This window comes from Mobula birostris, chromosome 23 (genome assembly GCF_030028105.1).
Source record: "Mobula birostris isolate sMobBir1 chromosome 23, sMobBir1.hap1, whole genome shotgun sequence".
Lineage (NCBI taxonomy): Eukaryota > Metazoa > Chordata > Chondrichthyes > Myliobatiformes > Myliobatidae > Mobula > Mobula birostris.
Window position 1 is genome coordinate 14,963,931 of NC_092392.1, and position 25,242 is coordinate 14,989,172.

Sequence of the window (25,242 nt, forward strand, 5' to 3'; positions counted from 1 at the left end):
TTAGAAAAGCAGGCTAAGGGACACAGAGCATCGAAGGACAGGTTTACCCTAATGCCTATTATTAACGCCACTGGTGATGCTGTCCTTAAGCCTCTACTAGTGCACCATTCAGAAAATCCGAGCGCACTGAAAGGCGTTGGTAAGAAAACACTTCCCGTTGTGTTCCGTTCACATCCAAGTGGTTGGAATACCTAAGTGCTTTTTTTTTTCCTGAGTACATGAGTGGATACGTTAGTCCTTTTGTTGAAATATACTGTAGAGAAAATAACCTCGATAATGGTGTCTTGTGATTGTCGATAACTGTGCTGCTCATCCACCTGGCATTACCGAGTATGGCGGTAACATTCGTGATGTGTTCTTACCGCCGAATAGGACATCGTTGCTGCGGCCGTGCGACCAAGGCCTAATAGCCACAATTAAGGCTTACTATACACAAAATGTGATGCGTTTTATTGCAAGTACCATTGGCAGAGAGAGCAACTCCGAAGCGTCTTTGCCAGAGATCTGGAAAGACTACAATATAAAATTGGCAATCGCCAACACTGGAGATGCTCTCGGTAGGCTAACAGTCTCGATGAGAAATGGCGTTTGGAGGAAGCAGTGAACGATTTTAAAGGCTTCGAACCATCAACAGTAAATACGGCAATGGTGAGTTTGGCTACTCTACATACAGTATTTCTACTTTATATAGGCTGTGTGTTTTTATATGTTATTTGGCAGCTTCATAGTTTAAAGTTTACTGGAGAGCGTGTTTCTGCCGAGAGCGCTGCCGTGAGATTTTCGTTGCGCTAGACATTGCAGAGAAGTATTTCTACTTTATATAGGCTGTGTATTTATCGTATCATTCCTGCTTTTACTATATGTTACTGTTATTTTAGGTTTTATGTGTTATTTGGCATAATTTTGTAGGTTAATTTTTGGGTCTGAGAACGCTCAAAAAAATTCCCCATATTAATAAATGCTAATTGCTTCTTCACTTTACGACATTCCGGCTTACGAACCGTTTCATAGGAACGCTCTACCTTCGGATAGCGGGGGACACCTATTAGGAAAATACTGAGTAGCATTGTTTTTATTTCAAATCTGCAGTATTTTGCATTTGTATTGTTACTTGATTTGGTTTGGTTGGTCAACTAAAACACTGAAAACTTCCATAGATGTCCCGTGAGCATTCTGACAGGCTGCTTCGCAGTCCGGTACAGGAGGGGAGGGGGGATGGTAACTGCACAGGACCGAAGGAAGCTAAAGAAAGTCGGAAAATTAGCCAGCTCCATCTTGGGTAGTACCCAAGGCATTTTCAACAGGTGGTGCCTCAGAAAGGCGCTGTCCATTATTAAGGACCCCCATCACCCAGGGCATGCCGACTTCTCCTGGTTGTAGTCAGGGAGGAGGTACAGGAGCCTGAAGGCACACACTCAGCCATTTATGAACAGCATCTTCCCCTCTGCCATCCAGTTCTGAAATGGACATTGCATCAACAGTACCTCACTTCTTAAATTATTTGTTTTTCCATTACTTTTAATCTCTTCATCATACACTTAATGTAATTGATTTATTTATTTACTTTTTATATTATGTATTGCATTGTACTGCTGCGGCGAAGCTAACAAACTTCACCACACATGCCAGTAATAATAAACCTGATTCTGATGATTTAATTCATTCTCACTTCTCTTCCAGGGCTGCAATGTTAAACAATACAAATGCAAACCCAGAAAAATTCTGCTTCCTTTTCCAATAGGGTTTCTCTTTGCTTCTTTTACCTTGTTACTATCAGAAATTCACTTTTGCTCTCTCTCCTTTTGTCTACAACACAAAACTTCATTTTTAAAAATTTATTTCCTTTGTAAAGCAAGGTCATAAACCAGAAACATGAATTCTCTGACCCACTATGCAGCTCCAGCACTTTCTTTTTATTATGACTGTTTTAGGCATTCAACCAAGATGTGGGCCTCATAAATATCGGTGACACCTCTATTTGTTTATTAGGTTCAGATCATTGAATTGCTCAATTGGTCTGCCTTGCATTTGAAAAATAAGAGGAAAACAAATAAACAAATTGTTAATCCAAGCAGTCTGGGAAGAGCTTGGTATAACATCTATGGTTATGAAATATCTTTTTATAAATGTTACATAATTTATCTATGTGGAAATATGCTAATCATTCTTAGAAATGTGACTTTTTAAAATTTACATTTTAGTTCTGTGCTAAAGACCACCATGCCTCAATACCAATACATTTATTCTGTAGTCTATTGTGGTAGTCAATTTTCTTGTGACCAGGGTCCATAAACAAATTGAATGATTGATTAATTTTACTTTGCAATGGGAATTATGTCTCGGACACAGGAAGCAACTATTCTTTGAATAGGTTTTGCCTCAACTTCCGCTGAAAAGGGAGACTCAAGATGGCAAATGTTGGAATGTGGAGCAATACTGACCTGAAAAAGCAGTCCTCTTTAGTATCTAATTCAAAAGGTGACACTATGTTACCTTCTTAATAACACTCAAGACCCGATATGGGGCACCAAGCTTCACATTTAAAGGCATATCTATTACAAAGTAACCCAGAAGCATGATAGGATTTTAAATCCGTACCCCCTGTATAAAATTCTCCTACAAATCAGATTCCTTAAAGTAGACAAGTTGATTTATTTCTACTGGAACTTCTACTGAAATGCCAAGTTATTAAATACATTTAAAGATAATCAAAACCATCATATTTTATAGAACTAGTCAAAAGCACAAATGACTAATATATGCAAATGTAGTCACAGAGAAAAAGTTTACAGTTGAATTAGTTATAGGTCATGTATCGTGGGGTAGCGCTGAACTTGGCATATGACTTAATAACTTTGTTCACAGCTTCCAAGAAGTCCTTCTCGGTGGCAATCTTTCGGCGGGCTCTGATAGCAAACATTCCAGCTTCAGTGCAAACACTACGGATCTCAGCTCCTGCAAGACAGTAGAGATAATCACAGTGTGATGAAACTACTTTGCTATCTGTTACCCCATCTTTACCATAATTGTGCTACACATTCATCTTTGAGGGATAACCAAAGGCCACCCTATAAGAAATGCTAGGATCTTTTCAGATCTAATAAGATTCTGTATTTGTTTCAGAGATTTCCAAGCTAGGACTGCAAATCATCCTATTAACTCCTGCAATGATTTCTCTCTTTTTTTTTACAGCTAATGACATAGAAGTAGTTTCCTGTTTCTCAATTAACTTGTTTTGTCCACTGGTGTGCCAGGGCTTTTGAGGTGGTGAAGAATCATGACAGGCTTTCATTAAGGGAATTGAAGAGAAAATGGATCAGCTCAGTGAACAATGACTGGCAGTTGGAATATAATCTCCAAAATATGTGTTTAGTCTCTTTAGCAGATAATATGAAAAAAATTAATTTCTTTAAATGACAAGAGATTGAAAAATAATTGTGCAAAAAGATGAATCATATGCATATCTACAGTGGATCCGGTTAATTGGGACACATGGGGACCAGTACATTTTGGCCCAATTAAGCAGCTGTCCCAAGTAGCTGACGTTTCATGGAAATAGTTAAAAAGACAAACTACAATTTTGTTAAGTAAAAATTATGTACTTAAATGAAGTACAGAACAAATTGGAACACTACCAATGCTCCTATAGAACTATAAGATTGTGTATTGGTCCGTAATAGTTAGCAATGAAGGAATTCATCTGGTGCACAGTGTCGTGTACGGGGTGTCCAGGGAGGGACAGCACCTCTCTGACGAAGCTCATCGTGTCCATTCTAGGACAGCTTAGTCACCTTTGCTCCCCACTAGACACTCAGCTCTCACCAGCTAGTGACAACGGCCACACCCTGATACACTGCTTCGACAGGCAGGCTAAACCAGCTCAGGATGGCTGGTGGGCTTCATACCCGGGTGAAATAGGGACACGTTCGTCCTAGCATGCAAAGTCAACTCTGGCAGACTTGGCAGATAAGATTAACAATGTGATCCAACGGTCAAGGAGGCACAGAAGTCGTGGTTATCCACTGCAACCAAGGAAGATCCCAGTCTATAACAACTATTTGTACCACTGGACCTGAGTTCTGAAGTCAAGGGAGTGGAATGGCTTTTCCACTTTAGAAACACAAGTTTCACAGTCATCATCGGATATGATGAACAACTAGCACATAGCCATGTTCTTTTGATTGACTGGAAATGCACAGAATCAGCACAGACACCCAGTGCAGAAAATGGACTGCCTTCATACAATGCTGTCGAAGTTTGCATCCTCCAAATCTTCATTTTCATTGTAACATTCAAGATGACTGTCAATACCTTTAATTTATTTGTAGTTCCTAACTTGTTGAAATAGAGAAATCGTTTCATTTTGTCTCCCAGCTGCTTCTGGCATCTCCAAGCCTGAATGCTCAAAACCGCAGTGAGTGCAAGTTCCAAACTGTCTTACTGCTTACTTTTCACCAACTATCAGTGGCAAAAATCACTGCTTTCTGAACACAAACACAAGTAAATTATGCTATTTAAAAACTTTGTTCTAAGCACCATGTACTGTCTAAGTTCACACAACTGATGATAGTTAGAAACTGTTGGCAACAGTCTTCTGTCCCAATTAAGCAGCGTAGTACACCAAATGAACAATGGGAATCCCAGTTATCTTCTCATTTAGGTTTGTCCTAGGTTTTGTCCTTTAAGAGTTTTCCCAAATAAGCGGCTGACCTAATGAACCAGAATGCACTGCATTACCAAAGGTTAAAGTAACGTAACAAGATAATTAGGAAGGCAAATGGTATGCTGGTCTTTACTGCTAGAACATTTGATTAGCAAAGTAAAGATGTCTCACTGCAATTATATTGGACGATGTGACAGTAAAGCCTGGTCTCTCTACTTACGATGGAGAAAATGTAACAAATATTCATCAGTTTGTTTGCTGAAATGGAGAGATTGTCCTACCAAGACAACACTGTCCAGACTATTAAAAAAACAGTAATTTAATAGAAAATTCCAGAACTCTTATGGGGCTTAGCAGGTTAGATATAAACAAATCAGGTGATGCGGGAATGGTACATGAAAGTGGCACAGTGAATCATGGAACAGGAAAAAGGGGCTGAATGGCCCGTTCCCACTTCTATTTATGAATCCATGGGGAGATAAACTCCTAAGCCACTGGATATTAGGTTAGCATTTAAACACAATGCCATCCTCATTGAACACTTGCAACCAGAGAAATCTAAACAATGTTGACCAGGGGTTCCCAACCTGTGGTCCACAGACTCCTTGCTCAATGGTACTGGTCCATAGCATAAAAAAAAAATTGGGAACCCCTGATGTAGAATGATAATTGACAATAAGAGAATACTGCTTTAACTTACCTGTACTATTTGGACATAATCGAGCTAGCAGTTCAAACCTTGTGTCTCTTTCTACACTCATGCTGCGTGCATGGATTTTGAAAATGTGAGTTCGGCCCTGAAATTGACAAACCACCAATTTAAAACTAGTACACAAAACACTACAACACAAGAACAGGCACTTCATCCCACAGTATCTACTTGTGTTGACTCTTCAGGGAGCTCCGACTTGCAGCCCAAGATCCCTCTGTATGTACATCATTTAATAACCTCAGAAAATTTTCACAGTTTACACTTTTCAAAAGGAAGAAATACTGGTGCAGAACTTGTGGCAAAAATCCGGTCTTGCCTCTTCTAAAGAAGATCTCTTACTCATGCACTTTCCTTACAGGCTTTATGTGAAGGGAAACAACAGCAGTGAAGCCCTAACTTACACAACACAGTGGCATTAAACTGTTATGAAGAATGGTGGATTTCAGAACAAGGACCAACCATTAACACCTGAAAACTTTCTGCTTTCTAAGCCGTGCCCCAGCCCAACTATTTGTGAAAATATTGAATATTTCTTAAGTATTTAAAACAAGAAGAAAATCAGTAATTAAATCAATACAAACACATTTTAAAAACATGAGGGTTCAATGTTGGAGATGAGATAAGAGGTCCCACGAACAGCTGACTGCAACCGTGCAATTTCATTGCTCATTTTTGTGCTCATGTTCATGGCAGAAATAAATACAGCATTAAACTGGTAATACTGAAAATCAACTGACAAATTAATTTAAGCATATTGAAATTACAAATATACCAATGTGTATTGTAACATCAGTTCCTTAATAATTTAATGCCTAGGTAATAAACCCAGATCACTGTACAAAGACTATTTCACAAAATGACTTTTATGAACAACCAAGAAAGTAAGCCAGATTTAATGCAAAGTTCCATTATCTGTGGAATTCTCAATTTTTAAGACAAAACATTTCCATACCTCAAGATCTGGCAAGCTAAATTCAATTTTTCGGTCTAAACGTCCAGGCCTCATCAGAGCTGGATCTAGGGTGTCAGGCCTGTTTGTGGCCATCAATACTTTAATGTTACCCCTGGGATCAAAACCATCAAGTTGGTTAATAAGCTCCAGCATTGTACGCTGAACTTCATTGTCACCACCAGCACCATCATCAAAACGAGCACCTTGGGAGGAAAAAGAAAATCGCTTGTTACATGCAAGCTCAATATATCTAAATTACATTTAATAGAATATTAATACCGATATGCCACATAATTATAACAGTCTAACACAATTTATGACACTGAATTCAAGCAGAGAAATTTAGGTTCTGATATTGGAAGATGGTGTCAGCAAACAACGTGACCAAAGGCAATGTACTTCACAGTTCACAGAACTACTTCTTTTACTTCATCTTTCAAATATGATTCCCCTACTAAGCTACGTTCATTTGGAACCTGTGATTTACAATTTGAAGGTGTGTTTTTGGGCCAATTGAGTGTTCTGGCGCCTTGCTGTCTCCGAGAGAGTTTGGTGAGGTTTGGAGCAGAGTGTGTGGCCTGGAGACGGGGCGTGAGCCCATCATCGACTCCATTTAAATCGTTGAGGAAGACTGAAATCAATGAGGATGACAGCGGAAGGCGAGTGGGAACTCAGCACTGTCTGCCTGCGTTTGACCAGTCTCCCTCTCTCTCCCCCTCTCACTCACTGCAGCTGGAGAAAGATGCCAGTCTTGGGCCTTGTTCATGTTATACTGTTGCAAGAAAAAGTTTGTGAACTCTGCAATTAGCTGGTTTTCTGCATTAATTACTCATAAAATGTGAACTGATCTTAACCCAAGTCACAAAAATAGGCAAACACAATCTGCCTAATCTAATAACACGAACAACTGTACTTTTCATGTCTTTATTGAACACACTGTTAATCATTCACAGTCTAGGCTGGAGAAAGGATGTAAACCCTTGTATTTAATAACTGGTCGAACCTCCTTTAGCAGCAACAGCCTCCACCAAACGTTTCCTGTAGCTGCTGATCAGTCTTGCACAATAGTGAGTAGGAATTTTAGACCATTCCTCCATCAAAACTGTTTCAGTTCATCAATATTTCTGGGATACCTTGCGTGAACAGCCCTCTTCAGGTCATGCCACAGCATCGCAATTGGGTTAAGGTCAACACTCTGACTTGGCCACTCCAAAACACAAATTGTCTTCTTCTTAAACCATTCCGTTGTTTATTTACTCTTCTGTTTCAGATCATTGTCTTGTTGCATCATCCAACTTCTATTAAGCTTCAGGTGACAGACTGCTACCCTGACGTTCTCCTGCAAAATGTTTTGATACAATTTTGAATTCATTGTTCCCTCAACGATTGCAAGCTGTCCAAGCCCTGTGGCAGCAAAGCACCCCCAAACTATGATGTTCCTTGCTCCAAACTTCACAGTTGGGATGAGGTTTTGGTGTTGGTGTGCAGTGCCATTTTTCCTCCAAACATAGTGGTGTGCACTTCTGCCAAAAAGTTCAACTTTTGTCTCATCTGCCCACAGAACACTGTGGAACATCCAGGTGGCCTTTTGCAAACTTGAGACAAGCAGCAATGTTTTATTTGGAGAGCAGCGGTTTCCTCCATAGTGTCCTTCCATGAACACCATTCTTGTACAGTGTTTTTCTTATAGTGGACACAGACTTCAGCGAGTTCTAGAGATTTCCGTAGGGCTTTTGCTGTTACCCTTCGGCTCCTTTTCCACTTCCTTTAGCATTGCTTGTTGTGCTCTTGGTGTGATCTTTGCAAGACGCCCACTCCTAGGGAGAGTAGCAACAGTACTGAATTTCTTCCATTTGTAGAAAATTTCTCTTACATGGATTGATGAATACTCAGGTCTTTAGAAATGCTTTTGTAGCCTTTTCTAGCTTCATGCACCTCTACAACTTTTCTTCTAAGGTCCTCTGAAAGTTGTTTTGATCGAGGCATGGTGCATATAAACAGATCTTTCTTGAGAAGTACAGGCTCTGCCAGTGACCTGACTTGGTGTGTCTTTTTTATAAGGCAGGGCACCTCTACAACCCACATCTCCAATCTCATCTCATTGATTAGAACATCCAGCTCCAAATAGCTTTTGTAGAAGGCATTACCCCAGAGGTTCATGTACTTTCTTGAATCTAGACTGTGATTATTTAAATGATGTACCCAGTATTGATGAGAAGTACAATTGTTGGTGTGTTATTAGTTTAGACAGATTGTGTTTGTCTATACTGTGACTTAGATGAAGATCAGACCATGCTTTATGAGTAATTAATGCAGAAAACTAGGTAATTGCAAAGATTACACAAACTTTTTCCTGCAACCGTATATACTTCTGGTTTCTGTTTACTCTTCTTAGTGCTATTTTGTGCGATTTTGATCGGGGCAGACTGGCTCTGCGGCCTGCAGTCAGCCAACGACACAGCACTAAACTGAACTGAACAGTCGAGGACTGTTTCAAGGACTCTGTGGTTTGATGTTTTATATTCTATGTGTTTTTCATTCAATTTTTGCCATTTGGTGAGAGATGTCAGCCGTTAGAATTCTTTTAAGATAATAATAAGTGGGATATACAAAAGAGAATTGGTGAATGTCCTGTATTTGGATTTTCAGAACACCTCTAACAAAGTGCCACACATGAAGCTGCTTAACAAGCTACGAGCCTACATTATTACAGGAGAGGTACTAGCACGGATAGAGCATTGGCTAATTGGCAGAAGGGAATGAGTGGGAATAAAGGGAGCATTTTCTAGTCAGCTGCCAGTGATTAGTGGTGTTACATAGGGGTCTGTGTTGGGACCGCTACTTTTTATGTTATAAGTCAATGATTTGGATAAAGGAATTGATGACTTTGTGGCCAACTTATGGACACTATGAAGATAGGTGGAGGGGCAGGTAATGTTAAGGAAGCAGAGAGGTTACAGAAGGATTCAAGACAGATTCGGAGAATGGGCAAAGAAGTGACAGATGAAATATAGTGTAGAGAAGTGTATGGTCCAAATAAAAGCGTAGACTACTTTCTAAATGGAGATAAAATTCAAAACTGAGGTGTAAAGGAACTTGGGAGTCCTTTTGCAGGATTCCTTAAAGATGGAGTCAGTGGTGAGGAAGGCAAATGCAATGTTAGCATTCATTTTGAGAGGACTAGAATATAAAAGCAAGGATATAATGTTGAGGCTTTATAAGGCACTGGTGAGGTCTCACTTGGGGTATTATGAGCAGTTTTAGGCCCCTTATCTAAGAAAGGATGTGCTGATATTGGAAAGCAATCAAAGGAGGTTCACGAAAATGCTTTCGGGATTGAAAGGCTTATCATATGAGGAGTGTTTGACGGCTCTGGGCTTGTACTCACTGGAATTCAGTAGAATGAGTGGGAATCTCATTGAAACCTATTGAATGGTGAAAAGCCTCGATAGAGTGGATGTGGAGAAGATGTTTCCCGTAGTGAGTGAGTCTAAGACCAGAGGACACAGCGTCAGAATCAAGGAACGTACATTTAGAACGGAGATTGGTGCTGAGAGGGAAATTAATCAGCCATGATGAAATGGTGCAGAGACGATAACCAAATGGCTTAATTCTGCTTCTATATCTTATGGAATTCAGGGTCATATATTGCATACATGTCTGTGTGTACTGGCAGGAGGAGTGTTACAGAGGTTACAGAGATTTCAGAAAGGAGTACTTAATTTCACCACAAAGCTGTTATTACTTATCTTTGGCTATTGAGTCTCCCAAGAGTAACTTAGTAAGTTAGGGTAAACCCTGAAATCTGTGTTAAATATTATGAAGCTGGAAATGTCCACGCCAAATCCCGTCACCAGCCTTAGGGGGTTAAATTTCCTGCTTGGTTGTCCTTTTTAATTCTGTACATTTATGCAGAAATGTACTATTTCATGTACAAACAACATGAACTGCACAAATACCCAGTTCAGAATATACAAATTCAGAAAACTTTGTTACTAATATCAAAGATTAAAAATTTCTCGCATTGGATCATTCCTGTTAAGTCTTATAAAATATATGGAGAATACACCTCAATATGTGTTCTCCTGCAATACTAAATTATTCAGTGATAAGATGACTACTAACGCTACTGAATACATATTGAAATGTTGTTTATGAGATCTCAGTAGGTAATCATTAAGTGGCTCCAAATGGCTGATTCCACTTAATCTCACACAGGTCACAATTGGCAACTTACAAAATCTCCATACAATAATCAAGCTGTAGAATTAAGATAATCCCTCTCTAAAAGAGATATATACAATACCTCCAATTGCATCAATCTCATCAAAGAATATTAAGCACGCCTTTTTTGTTCTGGCCATCTCAAAAAGTTCACGAACCATTCGAGCACCCTAGAGAGAGACAAAACACATTTATTTTACACTAGCTAAATGTAGAAAAAAAAGTGGGTGCATATTTCACATTTTCACGAAAAGAAATGGGTGATCCAACTTGAGCTTAATTTTGTTTTGCAAGTTTCTCCAACTCTCCCACCCTGATAACTTTTCAAATGTTTCCAAGGTGCCTTCCTTTTTATTGAACCATGGTTTCCTTCCAACATAATAAACTGAAAACAGCAGACTCTCTTTGACCTGAAAACTTAATTCTCTTTACCCCCTGGTGGTTACCTGATTTAAGAGTGTTTACTGGATTTTCTGTATTTACTTCCAATTTCAAGCAATTGCAATATTTTGATCTCTTACCCCTCACTCCCAACACAGTTAACAGAGGTATCAACTTTATCTGTTCCATTTTCCATCCTCTGCTTTTACCCCACCCATTTTCACCCAAAGTGGGACAGAGTTTCCCTTGTCCTCACCTTCCACATCATCAGCCTTCATCCTTAATGGATTATGCTCTGTAAATTTACTGTTTCCAGCCTCAGATAAATATTCCTCTCCTCTTTCAGTATTCAGAGTCCCTATATGTAGTTCACCACCCCCCATCTCTACTGTCCACTCTTTATCATGGCAAGAAGCCTGCCCTTCTCACCATTCACAGACTCAAACAACCTTCCAAGTGAGGCAATAATTTGTTTATTTATCCAGTAATTCTAATTAACTGTATCGTATTCAATGCTCGCAAACTGGCCAATATTGGAGAAACCAAATCCAGATTGGATGACCATCCTGCAAATAACCTTAACCCAGGCTACAAGAATGACTAAGCTTCCAGCTACCTTTTACGATATGGAATGGTCTATGGAATTCAGGGAAACAAGTAGTGAGATCATAGTCTATGGAATTAAGGGAAACAAGTAGTGAGATCATAGTCTACGGAATTAAGGGAAACAAGTAGTGAGATCATGGAAACTGTACAGAACGAAAAGGAAGAGGTCCTTGCTGTCTTGAGGAAAATTAAAGTGGATAAATCCCCGGGACCTGACAGGGTGTTCCCTCGGACCTTGAAGGAGACTAGTGTCGAAATTGCAGGGGCCCTGGCTGAAATATTTAAGATGTCGCTGTCTACAGGTGAGGTGCCGGAGGATTGGAGAGTGGCTCATGTTGTTCCGTTGTTTAAAAAAGGATCGAAAAGTAACCCGGGAAATTATAGGCCAGTAAGTTTAACGTCAGTAGTAGGTAAGTTATTGGAGGGAGTACTAAGAGACAGAATCTACAAGCATTTGGATAGACTGGGACTTATTAGGGAGAGTCAACATGGCTTTGTGCGTGGTAGGTCACGTTTGACCAATCTATTGTTGTTTTTCGAGGAGGTTACCAGAAAAGTGGATGAAGGGAAGGCAGTGGATATTGTCTACATGGACTTCAGTAAGGCCTTTGACAAGGTCCCGCATGGGAGGTTAGTTAGGAAAATTCAGTCGCTAGGTATACATGGAGAGGTGGTAAATTGGATTAGACATTGGCTCGATGGAAGAAGCCAGAGAGTGGTGGTAGAGAACTGCTTCTCCGAGTGGAGGCCTGTGACTAGTGGTGTGCCACAGGGATCAGTGCTCGGTCCATTGTTATTTGTCATCTATATCAATGATCTGGATGATAATGTGGTAAATTGGATCAGCAAGTTTGCTGATGATACAAAGATTGGAGGTGTAGTAGACAGTGAGGAAGGTTTTCAGAGCCTGCAGAGGGACTTGGACCAGCTGGAGAAATGGGCTAAAAAATGGCAGATGGAGTTTAATACTGACAAGTGTGAGGTATTGCACGTTGGAAGGACAAACCAACATAGAACATACAGGGTTAATGGTAAGGCACTGAGGAGTGCAGTGGAACAGAGGGATCTGGGAATACAGATACAAAATTCCCTAAAAGTGGCGTCACAGGTAGATAGGGTCGTAAAGAGAGCTTTTGGTACATTGGCCTTTATTAATCAAAGTATTGAGTATAAGAGCTGGAATGTTATGATGAGGTTGTATAAGGCATTGGTGAGGCCGAATCTGGAGTATTGTGTTCAGTTTTGGTCACCAAATTACAGGAAGGATATAAATAAGGTTGAAAGAGTGCAGAGAAGGTTTACAAGGATGTTGCCGGGACTTGAGAAACTCAGTTACAGAGAAAGGTTGAATAGGTTGGGACTTTATTCCCTGGAGCGTAGAAGAATGAGGGGAGATTTGATAGAGGTATATAAAATTATGATGGGTATAGATAGAGTGAATGCAAGCAGGCTTTTTCCACTGAGGCAAGGGGAGAAAAAAACCAGAGGACATGGGTTAAGGGTGAGGGGGGAAAAGTTTAAAGGGAACATTAGGGGGGGCTTCTTCACACAGAGAGTGGTGGGAGTGTGGAATGGGCTGCCAGACGAGGTGGTAAATGTGGGTTCTTTTTTAACGTTTAAGAATAAATTGGACAGATACATGGATGGGAGGTGTATGGAGGGATATGGTCCATGTGCAGGTCAGTGGGACTAGGCAGAAAATGGTTCGGCACAGCCAAGAAGGGCCAAAAAGCCTGTTTCTGTGCTGTAGTTTCTATGGTTTCTATGGATAATTTTCCATCCTGCTCTGACCTGCCTTTGGCCTTTTGCACAGTAAGCTGAATAAATAACACCTCACTTCCCAGCTCAGCAAGTTACAGTCCTCAGGACGCAACACCAATTTCACCAGTTTTGGCCAGTTACAAATGAATGGTTATCAAGCTGTAACAGTAGATTTTTTTTTCTTCTATGAATGCCAAATTTGTTGGAATTATCAAAACCAGCCTTGAGACAGACTTGTACTATAAACCTTCAAAAATAAGTTCCATAACAAGAGCAAATATTTAGTAAAAAAGTATTGATCTTTACCTCTCCCACATACTTCTGCACTAGTTCTGACCCTATCACTCTAATGAAGCAAGCATCTGTCCGATTAGCCACAGCTCGCGCACAGAGAGTCTTGCCAGTTCCAGGTGGTCCAAACAGCAGCACTCCTTTTGGTGGTTCAATACCAAGGTTTATAAAAAGCTCTGGCTGAAAATCAAATAAATTTTCCTTGTTCAGTACAGGACTAGTGCAACTGCATGTCAATACTGCAGTAGTTATGACACAAGAAAGGAACACATTTAGAAGAAAACAAGTACAGATTTTTCTGGTTAGATGGTTAGTTCAATCATAACTTTCTTGATACTGTTACTGCTACATTGTTCACAAAACAAATAAAAACTGATAATGCCGTACATCAAACTAGATTAAATACAGACTTCATGTAAAAGGCTTGAATATCACATTTTTGCTTTTTGTTCACTTCAGGCTTTTCTCGGATTTTCTTAGACTCTAGCAAGATTATACCTTCTGCTGTGGATAATAATATGGTCAAGGGACGCATGAACTTTGTTCCTACAACACACTACTGAATTGAAAAGTATAACAATACCTACAAATGCTTAGTCAAAGTCACATTAATATCATAAAGTTCCCAGGTTGCCAGTGCCCTATCAAAAATGGGACCAACCAGTAGTTTACGTATGTAATTTAAAATTGGTGTGTGGGATTCTTAAAAGCAAAAATGAAGATGTAAATTTTTCACAGTTGACATGAAGTTTTAAAGGTTTGAAATGAAACTTAATCTAAGTAAGCTTCAGGGGTAGCTTTTCAAATTTTTAATTGAAATAAAGAGTAATAATTCGCACCCTTTACACATGCAATCCATCTAATGCTGTTTCATACCAAAAGTTAAACTTACATGTAATAAAGGAGTTTCCACAACCTCTTGCAATTTTGCAATCTGTTCTTTGCAACCACCTACATCACTGTAGGTAACATCTGGCTTTTCTTCCACCTGAAAAAGTACTGCAGAATTAGATACATAAAGTAATTCAATACTAATTTATACAAAAAAGATCCTTCCAAACCATAGACAAGTCCAAATATTACTCCACACAACTCTAAAATATCAGTATACTGAAGGCAGCTTACGAAATCGATCTTCCAGTCATAAGCCAAACTACATGTTTAAAAGAAACAGTTAACAGAAACATTTACTAGTTACGTAGTGTGCCCTACAGCCATGAAATCGATATGCACATTTTATATCAGATTCGAAATGATGACAGCAAGCCTCCAAGTTATTTAATCACACATTGATTACAGAATCAAAAAATGCAACACTAAAGAGGAAAGATCATGTAGTATAATTTTTAAAATTAAACGTGTCCAATTTTTAGCCCTATCTGCTCTGACAACTGTTAACAGTCCCAAAAATTGTATCATGTTAAAGGCTCTTTTGAAGCAACAATGCAGATAATATTCTCACTCAAAATTGTATGAAAGGAACTCGAAGTTTGTAATTGATTCAATGACAATCACAAAATCACTAGTGACAGATCATCCATCCCACTTCCAATCATATTCCACCTTAAAACAAAAAAAAGTTTAATCTCACTTGTCTTGAATATTAATGTTCCATCTCATTCATTCAAATAGCAAGTTGCTTAGCACTCTTGTCTGAACATATTGGATCAGATTCTGCCATTGCCACAGTACCAAAGGCAATTAATTCTTCACTTCAAAAGTCTTGTGTTCAAATCCTCCATAACTATCTTCAGCTCTACAAGTTGCTGTGAACTCGGTGTTTGTTTAACTTGTCTCTGTCCATCACCAGTTTCAAAAGGCTCAAAAACTATTCTCAGCAGATTACCTCCTTTCTGGAATTTTTGCAAACTTTACATCTGTCTACACTCTTTTGATATTCCATGGACAAGGATAAACTTATCTATCTTTGGATAAGTTATCTTATCTAACTTACCTTCTCTCTCTTATAGTTGACATCAACCAAATTATATACCTGAGATGCACATGGGAATGTTTAACTATGATAAAAGCACTATATAAATGAAACTTGTTACTATTGCATTACCTGCATCATGGTAACAGTAGGATCAATCTTTGGTGGCAGTGGAATATGTATCTGGTATTTGTTTCGATCCACACTGCAATATTAAAAGTAATATTTTAAAGTATGGCCCAGTTTGTAGTAAAATGTCAGATATTTATTTGCATTTAATATTAATATAGTGTATGTTAATTCATATGTCTGAGTAAATATGAGTAATCGTGGTGACTTAAATTCTGTAATTTACTAAAAAAAAACACAATTAGTGATTTGACAGCAAACATCCAAGAAAATTAAAGGTTAGGTTCATACCCAACTCTCATTCCTTCCTCAATATCAGTGGGAGCCACCTGGTCACTTAAGTCAACCACAAATTTTGCAAACTGCTTCACATTAATGATGTACTTGGGATCTTCAGAATCTGCATTTATAATCTTCGTACATCTGTAAAAAAAAAAAATCCATCATAGTTATCTTTTCAATAAGCTCACTCAATGTCAACATGTAATTATGGGTTGTATTTAACGCTAGACTTCACTGATCTTGTTAAACAGCATTCAAAATACAGCTTCAGAAATAGAGCAATGTGAAAAATCCTTTGTTCCTCTTGGAAGGCTAATCAGGTAAAATTAAGACGGTTAAAATGAAGGTGATCAATAGGAATTTCTGTCCACTAGACATATCTAAAGTGCATCAGATCTGAACCAGCAAAAAAAGTTTTTAGAAGGCAATTTGTTTCATGAAATTCAATAAAACGGAAAGAGTCCTATCAAATGCATTATGCAGTTTAAGATTCAAATGGATATGTGACTTTTACCATGTAACAGTCACATTAAATAGTCTCCATCCTAACTTCCTAAGTCAGCAACAATAAAAATGTGGGATTTCAAGAAACACAGATTCTTAATCGCATTTTATTCACATTATTTAGTCAGAGCTTGCAGTGTGCACATTGGCTCCTGCCATCCCTACTTACCACATCAGCTACATATCAAAATTATTTCATTAGTTGTAAAGTGTTTTGGGATACATTGAAGAGACTTAGAAGGTTATACTGATAAAGCTGGATACCATTCTGATCAATTAAGTCCAAATTAGCTCTTTGCCAAGCCATCCGGTCAATCACATTCGCCTGCTTTTTCCTTGCAGACAAAATAATAGATGTCTACAAGGGAATGTTGCTGAATGGTGCAGTCCAGGCTGCAAAAGTATATGCTGAGGGCTGCATTGAAGTTTGGTGCAGCCTATGCAAAGACTGTGGGAAAGACCACAGTCCGGGCTCCTTCCACTGCAACACATGGAGCAGCCAATTTGAGTGGGGAAGCCCATCAAGTATTGAAATACGTATCACCCCAGGGAGCATTATGATTTTAAAAACTATATTGACCATGAAAGTGTACAACTTTGCACTGTTTGTTTTGTATATATCTCTTATCATGAAAATAACTTATTTTTGAAATATAAAACATTACAATTATTCTTCTTGATAGAGATAGGAAAACTCACAAATCCGATGGGATATGTTGAAACACATGGTACCCTAGCCCAAGACGTAAAGAACCTTGAACAGAGAACTGAAGTAAATTGATTATTTTTGATATCATTCTCCACATATGACTGAGGACCTGGTTTACAACCCTGGCTATTTGCGTCAGTTCAAAGCTTTTTTTTCTAGTGGGGTACAATAACACATGTTACAACTTACTGACCACGTATACAATCAGACCTATTCTTTTGTCTACAGCAAGTTTTATAAAATTTTAATCAAACACAATTTCTCTTTCATAGCTCTGCCCAACATAAATATATGTTTTACATCATTGCCGAAGGAACATATGACAATTGTTTTGAACAACATCAATGAGAATATTATACTGGAATCAATGTAAGATACCATTCTACTTGGTTTGGTAGCCATTAAGATTTATTTTACAACAGGACAAGAACCTGATCATAATCCAGAGAAATTCTGAGTGGTCCAATTACTTTTCCCTTCATTTTAAACATTTTCTCTACTCAGCCTTAAAATGCAAGTACCCAGCTCAACTACTTCCTATCATAAGTTATTCAAATTCCTAGCAGTTCTATATTTAAAAAATCCAACTTTGAATCACAATTTTAAAATGAAGGTTTCCTCAAATTGTGATCATCTCTACTCACCGTCACAAGATCCTTCATGTTAAATGTTTTCAGAAAATACTGCATCCCCATTTATTCTCATGAAATGGAAATCAGCCCAAAGAATCATAGAAAATAACACCAGGCTACTATCAAGCTCAAAATGTTTACGTGGCCAAAATAGACTTCAATTACACTTCTTGATTAATAATCAATAGTCCTGCAGATTATGGTTTTTCTAATGCTCATTCAGGTACTTTCAAAATATTATAGGGCATTCCCTTCACTAAATCTTTCAGTGAAGTACCTGTTGAGGTCTTTCCTCAACACCTCTCTAAACTTGACACTAATTAATTTAAATCTATATCCCCTATTTATTAATGTCTCCTCTAAGAATAGCTTCTCACTACTTCCCCTGCCTTAGGCTGTAATGATCTTATACCGCCCTTCCTTTGTTCTAGTTAAAGATAGTCAAATTGTAGTTTCAGGTGTGATAAAGAAGAAAAACAAGAGAGATTAAGTATATAAGAGATACAAGTTCATCCTCCACTGTGAGCTAGACTTCATACCTTGCAACCTGCAAAGGCTGCTCACTCTGAAGTGTCTGTTTGTCTGCTGCTAAGTCCCATAATGCTGGAGGAGCCAGGCCGGTGTCAGATTCCTTGATACCTGCACATAGGAACGCAGACCTTAAAAGCAGATCAAATTGTCCCGACAAACAAAATAACATAGTAAAGTGACATTAAACCAATTCTCAGAATGTCATTCAAAATTATGTTACATATTATGCAGGTATATGACTTGATACTTTACAAAGGAAATCCTTTTTGTGAATGGCCTTCATTACTGACTGACCACACCCTGAATTCATGGTGTGCCTTTCATGACCTGGGGTCAGCTCAAAGCAATTTCATAGTCTATAAAGTACTCTGAACTGTAGACTGTGGTCGGACAGTGATTTGCATGCAACCAGTTTCCAGAAAGAAACGTGTTAATGGCATTCTCATATAGTTCAGATATTTAAAGAGTTGAGTCAACAATGGAACAAACCACCAAGATAAATTCCACTTTTTGCAATAGTGCCATGAGATCTTTTATGCCCAATTGTGAAAACAGATGCAATCTTATTTATCATGATCCAATCATTGGCATCTCAGTGCGAGTCTCAGTACTGCACTGGAGAGACAGCCTTGCGCTTAGTGCTCAGCAACTGACCATTAATATTAGAAGTTTGACGAACCTCTTACAAGAGAAAAACAGTGATTATAGGTTTTTTGGATGGAGCTTGCAGTAGTTATTTTAATGAGGTTGCTCCAGCGTTTTGAGGATCTCATAAATCATAATCCTTAACCCAGCTGTTTGCAAAGCTGCTCAAGTTGCTAAACCACTTTAAAATTTAAAAAAAGTTTCTCTGTTATTGAACTGTTTGTGATTTAGTTCTAATTTTATCTTGTTAAATCCTTTCTAGTTTAGAAAGAATTCTAATTCTTTCAAATTATCCCAAATCCACAGCATGAAGATGAATACATTTTTGTATGTGCAGATATTTTGCACCAAATACATTGACAATAATTGCCAGTAACAAACACTTTAGTTAAATTTACCAGTCAACTCGTTAATTTTCTTGAGAAGCTGTTGGATATCATCCTCGACCTGCTTGATCTGTCTGGAATAGGTACTCTGACCCTACAAAGGAAGAAAATTTCATCTGAGCAGTCTTGTTGCAAAGACATTAACATGAAATCTGTTTAACTTGGCCGATTACACCTGGCACCTCAGTTTACTATTCCATTCGATCCACGTGAAAATCAAACAATTTAACATTCCTAATGATTTGAGGAAAACAATAACCCTACAATGATATCTAGAGACAGACTATATTCAGGTGGTCAGAAAACAGAGATGTGCGTACAAGATTTTTGTCAACTGTTTAAGTAAATTTACTAAATTTACATTGTACATGTACTACAACTCTGCATAACTTTTCAGTTGCTGACATCTCAAAAGTACTCAGATCTTATAACGAAAAAGCATGCCCGAGTCTCAAATGTGTGTTACCAATGGGAATAGTCATTCTCTTTGTGTAGACAATATGTCCAACTTGTGCAAATCAACAAGTATAAAATGCTGTTCTTCTCAGGCATAAGACTGGCTTGATTCCAGTTCTGTGGATTCAGAGATGGCTGAAAAAGACAATCTGCTTCCCATAGACACTTCCGTAGGCGCTGCTAGATGACCAGGTAGTCTGACAGGAGGTGAGGAAGAATTTCAAAAGCCAGAAGGCAATGTATCTGTGGAATTTGTTGCCACACGTGGCTGTGGAGGTTAAGTAACTGGGTACACTTAAAGTGGAGGTTAATAGATTCTTGATTAGTAAGGGCGTCAAAGATTACAGGGAGAAGGCAGGAGAATGGGGTTGAAGGGATAATAAATCAGCCATGACAGTAAAGAACGGGCTGAATGGTCTATTTCTGCTCCTTTATTTATGTGCACACCATTGCATGCATTTTACACTTGGTTTATCTGCGCTCCTAATGAACAGTGTCTGATTTTCTCTTTACCACCCAAATGTCACTTCTTCACTTTCTCTGTACTATCATGGATTCCAATGAGGAAATGGAAATGTTAATTTTTTTTTCCAAGGGAGTTTTGTGAACATATTTGATAAATGTGACAGATCTTTGGCACAGCATTGTGGGTGGAAGGGCCTGTATTGTGCTGTACGTTTTCAATGTTTCTATCTTGGAATAGTAGCTGCTTTGGAACTTTAATGTTGGACATGCAAATGATGTGAGCTAACTGACTATACAACTATGGCCTCAGTGCTAGGGATTTTGGATAATCTTGCTAATGGAGGTAAAGATTCTGCAGCATCACAGTGGTGACATTACTCCAGCCCCTGGAATTGCCAGCAATAGGTAACCCATGTCTGAGAAGCACGTGAAGGACAAGAATCATTACTGACCAGTGGATCATGAGCCTGCCAACATACTTTCCTTCAAGGCAACCGAAGGTTAACAAGGCACACCAAGGAAGATGTTGGAATTTCATTAATTACATCTGCCTTTGTTGAGAGATCGCTCCTAAGCTCCTTGAAGTCATCCATTTTTTCCCCCACAGTTTCATCATCAACAAGATCAAAAATGACAGGCCAGAGAACGTTAGCAACATACTTACATAGGTTTTCAGGAGGGCAATATCTCCTTCATCAAGCGCTGCAACTCAACCAAGAAAAAGCACAAGTTATGAAAGTACTTTACTTACAAGTAAATCACTAAATTAAGCACTATATTAATAAACAATGATTTGTTTCTTATATACATCTCTATTTGAAAAATTAAAATGGCAAGGAAAGTAACTCAGCATTTGAACTTCGTTCAGCCCTTGACCTTGGGAAACTCTCAGTAGAAAGTGGTGGAGAAAATAGACAAGAGAGATAGGTTCAGGCCTAGATGGGACAGATAGAGGTGAAGATTATAATGACAGGAAGGCTATTACATAAGAGGCTATCATTGGGCATGAAAGAAGGATTCAATTTAAAAGAAAAATCAAGGCTTTCCTAACATAGAGGTGTGTGGTGGGTGAGACAGGGTAAACTTTGGTACTTGGCAGAATATAGAATAACCTCATTCACATAGGATAGAAGGAGGCCAGTACAGAAGTACTGGTTGGTGCACAAAGGTGTGGATAAATAATTCAAGCCTAAGAGAGGGTGCTATAAAGTGGAAACAGCAAGACTCAGAAATTTTCAGGTACGATATTAATCTCAGTAAGCTCAATAAGTTGTCAAGAAATACAATACTTTTTATCTTCCAAAATTGGTTATGGAAATGTTTGCTCATCTAGTATTGGATGTCAACAAATCGGCTGATATTTCGAGACAGTGAGGAATTGAGAGGTATATACGAAAATATGGCCCGAGCGTATTGCCACACGGGGGTCCAGATCTGAGAGCGAGCCACTACACGGTGTTTGGACAATTTAAATGCTGGTCCAGATAGACAGGAGAGCCCGAGTGGCAGGACCAGAGGCGAGCGCTGGGCTGATCTCGCTCGCTCTCTGGCAGTGAGCTGCTCCGGCTGCTGTGATACGGAGACTGAGGGCTGGGCCTAATCCGGCTGCTCCAGGGAGCGATTCTAAGGACCCAGTCTGGTTCGGAAAGCTGTCGCTTGCTTCTATTGTTTGCATTGACTGGTTTTTTCTTTCTCTGCGCAGAGGTTTTAGATTCCTTTTTCTTAATTGGGTTCTTTGGGTTTCATGCTTTGTGGCTGCCTCTAAGCAGACAAATCTCAAGGTATGTAATTTATACTTCCTTTGACAATAAATGTATTTTGACTCTTGAATCTTTGAATTAATGTGATGCTTTTGTTTGCTATCACACAGGACAACATGACCAGGAGAGAATGAAGCACTATGATCAATCACTGAGGACTAACATCGGAAAAGGCACAAACACAGCTACTGTGAACAATTTTTCCTTGTTCACTTCAGTTGATCAGGATGTCACCCGATGGTCCCCCAAATGACAAGTCTATCTGAAAGATTAGGAATAACTGTGTCAAAGACAGCAAAGGAGGGTAATTATTTTTGCTATGACAGACAACAGAAATAACTGATAAGACTTGTTTCAGTACTGCAGCAAGAAAGGAAACCTGATAAGAAAGTCAAACAAGGACATTCAGGAAAAACTTGCACAACAGAAAGTGACAACACCTTCATGAACTTTGAAGAAGAACCTTTGAAAAATCAGCTAATATTGGGACTAGTAACGGAAAAGATTTTTATTCACAGAAATTGGGTATTTATCGTTGGGTGCTGGGATCTGAGCTCATGCTTCCAGATAAATAATCCGGGGCACTCAGCTAGTGACAACGTCTGTCAATTCTGATGGAGGACTGTCAACTTAAAACATTAACTGTTTTTTCTCTCTACAATGTTGCCCGGTTTGCTGAGGATTTCCAGGCTTTAATGTTTGTTTTCACATTTCCAGCACCTGCATTTTTTGCCACCGTACCTCATGAATTTGACAATCAGGATTTATTTTTGCAAGAACGTACTGGCGAACAAACATGTTCCCGGGGGTACAAGTGAAAATAGGGAATTAAAGAAAATTCAGCGTCTGGGAACAGGGATGGAGAGACCCTAAAGAATGTGTAACCGATTAAAATACGGTAAGGGAGGGAAGTAGCACATTTAACTGACCATACTGCATAGATTTCATGGAAAATGGATGCCCTAAAATATACGTTGGAGCTGAGAATGGAGGAGACAAAGGAAAAGGGAAAGGCAATTTAGCTTGGAGCAAAAATGATGGAATTGTCCTTTCATTTCAGAAGCTCAAAAAGTAGCAATGAATTTCGAAACCACTGATTTTTTTTTTGAGATGTAGCCCTATTGTAATATTGGAAACGTTCAGCTGTGGGCAAAGGCCAAATGTTAGAACAGTGAAGGGGATGTGACGTCCTTGGCTGAGGCCAAAATGTTGCCACTGACACCTCGAGACGACCCTTACTCAGTGAATCTTCACGACCTGCTGCAGGTCTGCTGCAAATATCAGAAACAAACCCCCAGCCTCCCACCGGACTGGTCTGGGCCCATTCCTTCCGCAACGCCCGGTCTCCCACTGGAGAGTCTCCGAGAACCCATCGCTCACCTCGGATCGGCTTCTCGTCTTCTTTGGATTCCTCTTTGGCTTTACGCTGATCACTTCCCAAATAATCCGGCATGACGGCGGCAAAAATAAATTACTTTCGGCTTTAAGTGTTACACAGCACTTTACCGGACACTAACCTCCCGGCATTCGCCGCGCCGAAATCCAGACCCACCTCCCAGCATCCTCCACTCCAGAAACCAGACCCACCTCCCAGCATTCGCTGCCCCAGAAAGCAGACCCACCTCCCAGCAGCCACCGCACTGAAAAAGAAATGGACTCTACGCTGCTCGTGGCTGTGGTGATTTGATTCCAGTGTCGCTATTCTTGGAAACAACAGCGTTTTATTTAGTATAGAACCATCTGTGGTTACTGACCTTCTGTCAGTAATAATTGTCCTCCCTCATAGATATTGCATGACCTGTTAATTATTCTCACTCATTTCCGTTTACCACAGTTCTCGGTGTGTAATTTCTGTATTCAGGAAGACATAGATATGCATTTCCTATCTGAGCACGAGTTATTGCTGCATTAATTATCCTTGACAATAAAAGTTCATATATTTTTGTAGGAGAAGTTTCTTTAAATTTACATTTTAAAGTTTATTTAAATCTCCATAAATTATCACTCCATTTAATCTATTTCTTGTGCATTAACGTGGGACTTCACACTTCCTGAAATAGATTCTCACCCTGGTGTCCCTAACACCTAATATTGACTTCCTCCCCTTCTCTCAATGCATTTTGTTATTCCATGTGTCAGAATACTTACTCTATGTCCAATTTTAGATGGACCAAGCATTAAACTCACATTTTAACAGTGGGGAGACTTCGATCATGCCACCAGCTATCCCCCCCATTTGCCTGTAAACGTAGAAGATGAGCTCCAATTATCATTGTCACATTTACTAAAGCAAGTGTAGATTAGCACTGAGGACAGAGGAACTTTATAAACCTGTAGGATAACACTAACCCTGACAGTAAATGTTCAAGATTAGGGCGGTATGGTAGTGTGGTAACCACAACACTTTGTGATGCAGGTGACTGGGTTCACGAGGAGTTCTCCCCGTGATCTCCTAATGCTCTGGTTTCTTCTTCTTTGAGTTTTTACGGCAGGTGGCATCCACACTGTTGCATTACTGCCATCTTCAGGATTTATTGTCCTTCATTGTCCATTCACTGTAAAGCCGTCTTTCCAGTCCCGTCACCCTTAAAAAACTAAACAACCATTTCCTCCCCTGATCACTCTCCCCACATTCCAATAAACCTTTAACACTGTTCTCTACCAGTCCTATTTTGCGTAATTGTTGTGACATTTGTTACCTTTCCTGTGCAAATTTCCAGCATAAAATAAGGATATGCTCTATTGTTTCAGTCTCCTGACATAGATCGCAAAAACCTGTCGGATGCTTATTTATGATGGCCAGGGTGCCATTAAGGTTGCTGTGCCCAATTCTCAGTCTACTTATACTGTCATTACTTGCTCCTTCGGCTTTACTCCCCTACTTCTTCCCATATCTACTCTGTACTGAATTGAATGTAAATGTCTTCCTTTTATTGCTCTATCCAAATGCTGCTGCCACTGTTGATTTATCCTTCTCCACACTATGCTCTTCCCCTCTGATTTTGCAGCTACCAATGAATTTGAAGATTTTGCAGAGGCTACATTGGTTGCATTTCTGCTGTCTCATTTCCCATAATACCCGAATGTGCTGGAGCCCACATGAATGCGATATTTTTGCCTTGTCCAGCCAGTCTTGAATTTGCAAACAGGATTTCATAAAGCAGATCCTGGTGACCTCCAGCAAGGGCCGATACAGAATCGCTACATATCACAATATTAT

General features: G+C 39.2%; 1 protein-coding gene across 1 annotated transcript; it reads right to left on the minus strand.

Moving 5' to 3' along the window:
* Window positions 1-1,631: 1,631 nt before the first annotated feature.
* Window positions 1,632-23,509, minus strand: psmc2 (proteasome 26S subunit, ATPase 2). Its single transcript, XM_072241020.1, has 12 exons — window positions 23,403-23,509; window positions 20,927-20,964; window positions 19,354-19,435; window positions 18,319-18,418; window positions 15,944-16,075; window positions 15,656-15,728; window positions 14,483-14,578; window positions 13,606-13,770; window positions 10,634-10,721; window positions 6,328-6,530; window positions 5,364-5,460; window positions 1,632-2,955 (listed from the first exon to the last, which is right to left on the minus strand). The coding sequence occupies exons 1-12, from the start codon at window positions 23,473-23,475 to the stop codon at window positions 2,798-2,800; spliced, it is 1,305 nt and encodes a 434-aa protein (XP_072097121.1). The 5' UTR covers window positions 23,476-23,509; the 3' UTR covers window positions 1,632-2,797.
* Window positions 23,510-25,242: the final 1,733 nt, after the last annotated feature.